Source organism: Octodon degus, unplaced genomic scaffold (assembly GCF_000260255.1).
Source record: "Octodon degus isolate 3935 unplaced genomic scaffold, OctDeg1.0 scaffold00100, whole genome shotgun sequence".
Taxonomy (NCBI): Eukaryota; Metazoa; Chordata; class Mammalia; order Rodentia; family Octodontidae; genus Octodon; species Octodon degus.
In genome coordinates this window covers 10,470,218-10,475,098 of record NW_004524676.1, presented here as the reverse complement: position 1 = coordinate 10,475,098, position 4,881 = coordinate 10,470,218, and the positions used below count along the sequence as shown (strand labels likewise).

Sequence of the window (4,881 nt, the reverse complement as noted above, 5' to 3'; positions counted from 1 at the left end):
TATCAAGTTCTCCTCCCTGAGCTCTTCCTCTTCTACACTGGAGAGGGGGACACAGAGGAGCTTATCATATCTATTTAATAAAGGAATCTTCCCATTTTGCCTTCTCCCTCAGAATTCTGGTTTTCTATGTGGGAGCTAATGTTACAGGAAATGGCCCCTCCACCCACTATACATGAGGGTGTCAATTGCCCAGGTAATAGTTTTGGTTTCCTTTCCATTCGCTCTTCTTACAAGTTGTGTAAACCAGTCCCCAGTTTGCAGTCCATTCTGCCTTTGTGCTTTCTGCTTATATAAGCCCTCGACCGCCCTACATCAGGGCCTAATATTTTGGGAATGATCCTGGCCAGTAACGACTGCGTTCCCATAAGGACACTGTCCCAGAGGAAGGGAAAGAGTGAGAGCAGAGCAGACACTCTTCCTGGGCTGGCCCATGCCGTGTCAGCACAATATCTGGGTGTTGTCTGCATGTTTCTGCTCGCCATTGCCCTAAAGTTGGCTTCTCCAGGTGTGGGATGAGACCTCTGTCCAACTGGGACTGTTGGTTGGGGTCAGGTCCAGCCTCTTGGCCCCCATAGTTTCCTGCTTTCTGTGCTGGTCTGTGGCAGGCCAATCTCAGGCATGCCTCATTCCTGTCCCATTCTGTGTCCTCACACCCTGTGCTTCCTTTCTGGATTCTAATCTTCCTGCTTCCCCACATCCCAACCTTGCTCCATGGTTCCTATAAGGTGTTTTATGCGCACAGATATTTTGTGTTCCAACAACGCACAACTGTAGGATCAAAGGGAGATAGACCAAGGTAGAGGCCCTGTTAACAGGAACATTCACTGATTCATTGGGGCACAGTTGGATGTTGGCCTCAGCGGCCTCGCTGTCTGCTCCACACAGGGTTTCCTACACAGTGATGGATTTTCTGTCCTCACCAAGGATCTACATTGGAGGAGGTCCTGCGGTGGGATCTCTGAATGCCTTAGCCAGGTGGTAGAGGAGCTTCCCATGGGGAGGTGTCAAGTATTCATTAGGAAGACATTAAGGACAGGATCTTTAAGCCTCAGAACCCTAGTTTCCTTCCATACCCACTGTCACTCCTTTTAGGACAGGTGTGGCTATAGGCGCTAACCTTGCTGGAGCCTGTGGGGGAACTTGTAGCCTAAAATGTACCCTTTTAGCTCCTGATCCTTACTTCTCCCTGAAGGTAGAGGGAGCCATGGAAGATGGTTGAGGCAGACCTTGTGGTAGGATCATCTTGTTTTCCTCAGCTGTGAAAGTTTCATTTTGTTTCTGAAATGATGGTATTAGAGAAACTTGAGGATCCCTGGAGGAACTCAGGGTAAGAGTGGGTTTACACCTCTCTGTCATGCTGCACCACACCCTTTCAACTGAAGATGCCATAGTTATCACCAAGAACAGAGCAGACAGAAGTCATTACCCCCGTAGGCGGAAAATTAGGTTTATTGGGCCATGGTAAGTTTCATGGATGGGGAATACCAGGAAGTAATTTATTCCATAAAATATTTAATTTTTTTTGGAGTTGTTGAAATGATGGTGAGAAATTTTCTAGCTGAGCATAAAGGACACACCCCTAACCGACACGGTGCCTCAGGCAGGAATGGTGCCTCGGGCAGGAATGGTGCCTCGATGCTCTGGGCTCTGTTGGATCATGATGCGAGGTAATGGTTGGAAACACATCTTGGTTGCAGGGTACCATTCCCACACATGTGTGAGAATGCTTATGGCCCTGTGCTTTGTTGACCTGTCCACTATTCAGGGACTCTTGGTTGCTTATGTGCCTCTCCCTGATCAAATAGATGTGGCATTTGGGGGTGGCTGCAAAACCCATCCTTGTTTTGTGTTCTAAGTGCCCAGAAAGATGGTGGCTGCTGGAAATATGGGATTTTGAGGTTTGACCCTTCTCTATTTTCGTGTGACTTATCTGCAAGTTATAAAGATGGTGCTGAAGTGAGTGGTTGGTTTTCTGCATTGGCCCAGAATTTTGTATGATAAGTTGAGCCTCAGCAAAGCTGCAGCCCACACTTGGAATGCTTTTGTCCAATCTCTGTCTCTGGGCAGAGGAGGATGCAGTCTTGGCTTTCTTCTGGGCTTCCTCAGGACCTGTGTTGTGTTTCTTTGGAGAAACCCACTGTAAAAATGACTTCATCCTTCTTTGGAAGTAGCCTTCCACAGGAACAGATTTCTTCTGTGGAAGGAGCTCAGTGGCTTTCCATATAATGGTGTCTTCAATTCCATCCTGGCTGGGTGTGGAGATTTCCTTGCCTTCAAGTATTTTTGGACTGTGTGTCCTACAGGCCTCACCCTTGTTTTTTGGGACCCATATCTTTTCCATCTTCCATGGGTGCTGATGATTTGGGATCCTAAGCTTCTGTTGATCCAGGATCTTTTCACTGTCTAACATCTGTGAATTTATCATGTCCTTAAGGCTTGTGTTGTGGAGATGGCTCTTTGATGCCATAGAGGACAAAGTGTTTGGAGCTTGGATTGAATCCACAGAGGAGTCCAGAATGTTCATATCAGGGATAGAGATTGGGGCCTGATTCCTTAACTGTATCTTCATTGTATTTTCTAATGCTTTCCCGATGCCTAGCTGAGGCCCTAGCTGTGCTCTGGCCTGCACACCACACATTGCAGGCACTGCAGAAATTTCTAGGCTGCCTCTGCCTGTGTCCAGCATGCTTCTGCTCTTGCAGGTCATGCTGGAGGGACTGTGTATCAACTGCTGGGAAGGCTGCGTGTTGCCCAGTCCAGCTGGAGGGGCATTTACGGAGCCCTGGGCATCATCAGGTGAGATCCCTGTTAGGGCTGTCACAGTCTCCTTACACATGGGTGAGGAGACAAGCAGTCTGCCCAATGTGGGGACAGACCCATTAAGTGTCACCTCCTCGATTTGACCTGCTACAGGTGTTGGTTCTAGGAACTTCGCATGTTCAACGCTAGAGTCAACAAAGGACATGCCCATGGCTGTGGAAGAAAATGAATATTGAGAAGATGAGAGTGGAGATTTTCCCTCTTTAAAGAGGTGTATGGTCCTAAGGAGCTTGAGAGGGAGACGCCATTTGTGTCTCACCGAAATCATTGTAATATGCACCTCTAGGGTCTTCAGAGTACATGGATTAAGAGAGGGGAGTTTCTGGCATGTGGTCACGCTAGAGTCCTGTCTCTTGAGGGATTTCAGATTTTTGGTATCTACCTGGGTGAACAAAGCTCCATTGTAAGAAAGCCAGGACCGGCGCACTCTCAGAGGGATCCATCCCTCCTGGGTCTGCTTTGACTTCACACACAGATGTGCTCTCAAGATATGCTCTATGTGATTTTTGTGATCTTCCATAGTTCTTTTGAGGTTTCTTTCACACTCTGCCGATGTTGCCCCCAGAAACTTCCCTGAACCTCTTTCCAAGGACCTCGATGGATCTTTCCGGACAGTGTCTAGAATTTGCTCCACATTCCTGTCCTCTCTCTGCAGCTTAACCTCCTGCACTTCCTTCTTACAGCCACCAGGAGACATGGAGGAACACTCTGAAGGACCAGGTTCATCCTCTCTCTCTCCTGAGTGAGCTGTGGCACTCTGAGGCTCTGTGACTTCTACAGGTCCTTGGATCCTGTGGGTCAGGTTCTGCTGGTATTGAATGACCAACTTTTTAATATGGTGGGCTACTTGGTACCAGTTCTCTGGACTAAGTGAAAAAGCCTGAAGAGGGCTGGCAGAGGGCCAGTGGTCCTCGGAAAGCTTTGGAGTGAGAGAACTGTAGTCTTCCTCAGAGCCTAGGGCCATTGATTGGGAGGCCAACTCACTCTGGGCCTGTGATCTTAAGGCCCTTCCTGTGCGTGGAGCTTCAGTGGGGCTGAGCTGTTGTGGAATGTCCTGGGGTGCAGGCCAAGCTGCTTTATACGCCCTGCCATGGCAAAGATAACATGGAGGGAAGCATGGGGTAAAAGCTTGCAGATGGGCTGGGGAATGGGCTTTTTGCAGAGAACTGGTTTGGGATTTGGTGGTGGATTGAACCAGAGAGGGCATTTGGTGGTGAAGAGAGGACTGGGGCTGTGGGGACATTTTATCTTCCAATTCATTTGGGCCTACATTTGTGATTTGGTTAAATAAAAGAGGGGTAGTCTGCAGAGAAGGATTCTGCGAGATCCAGGCAGCAGCAACCAAGGATTCACTGTGCAGGGAGGGCAGACCCCAGAAGAACTGGATCCAAGTCTGCCCAAAGGGGATACCCAACATCTTCATATATGCAAGGTGATGAGGACCGAGCTGTTGGTCTAGCCTCTCTTTCGAGTCCCACCAGCGTTTTGGGGATGTGTTAGGATCATGGCGATATGGTGGGCTGACAGGAAGTGTAAATGGTGGGGGTGAAAGTCTTTTTAGTGGAAGCAGTGGCTCTGGGGACTGAGAGGCTGTGAGGGATGTGGGTGAGCACCCAAGGTCTAAGGAGGCTGCTGTTGGGCCTGGTGATGCAGAAGAGGCCAGAGGTAGAAGGCGCTGAATGAGCAGAGAAGGGTCAGGCTCAATGGGAGCCATGGCAGCAGCACCCACATCCTCCTTATATGGTGGAAGGGGTGTTAGAAGTGGACTTGTGCCCCCAGAAGCAGGGTCGTGTTCATATGAGGGTTGCAGAGAGTTCCTTGGGTCAGGCAGCAGCATCTGCAAGCTGTAAGAAATTGGAGTCTTAGCTGCAGCGATAGGCGGGGATGAGCCCATGGGCACCAGGACTCCTGCTGTGCCCTAAGTTCACAGTCTTCTGGGTACCTCTAACACCACATCCTCAGGATCTCTCCCTCCCAACACAGTCCATATCTGCTTGTTGACATCATAGGACTGGCTTGGAAGGAACAAATGGGACAGGACAGTGCTTTACCTTGTCAAAA

General features: G+C 49.2%; 1 protein-coding gene across 1 annotated transcript; it reads right to left on the bottom strand.

Annotated features, from left to right (window-relative positions):
• Positions 1-2,031: 2,031 nt before the first annotated feature.
• LOC101578816 (spermatogenesis-associated protein 31A1-like) lies at positions 2,032-4,714 on the bottom strand (the record flags this gene model as incomplete). Its single annotated transcript, XM_004638680.2, has 1 exon — positions 2,032-4,714. A coding segment is annotated over exon 1 (2,683 nt), but the record flags the coding sequence as incomplete, so codon positions are not given.
• Between the last annotated feature and the right edge of the window lie 167 nt (positions 4,715-4,881).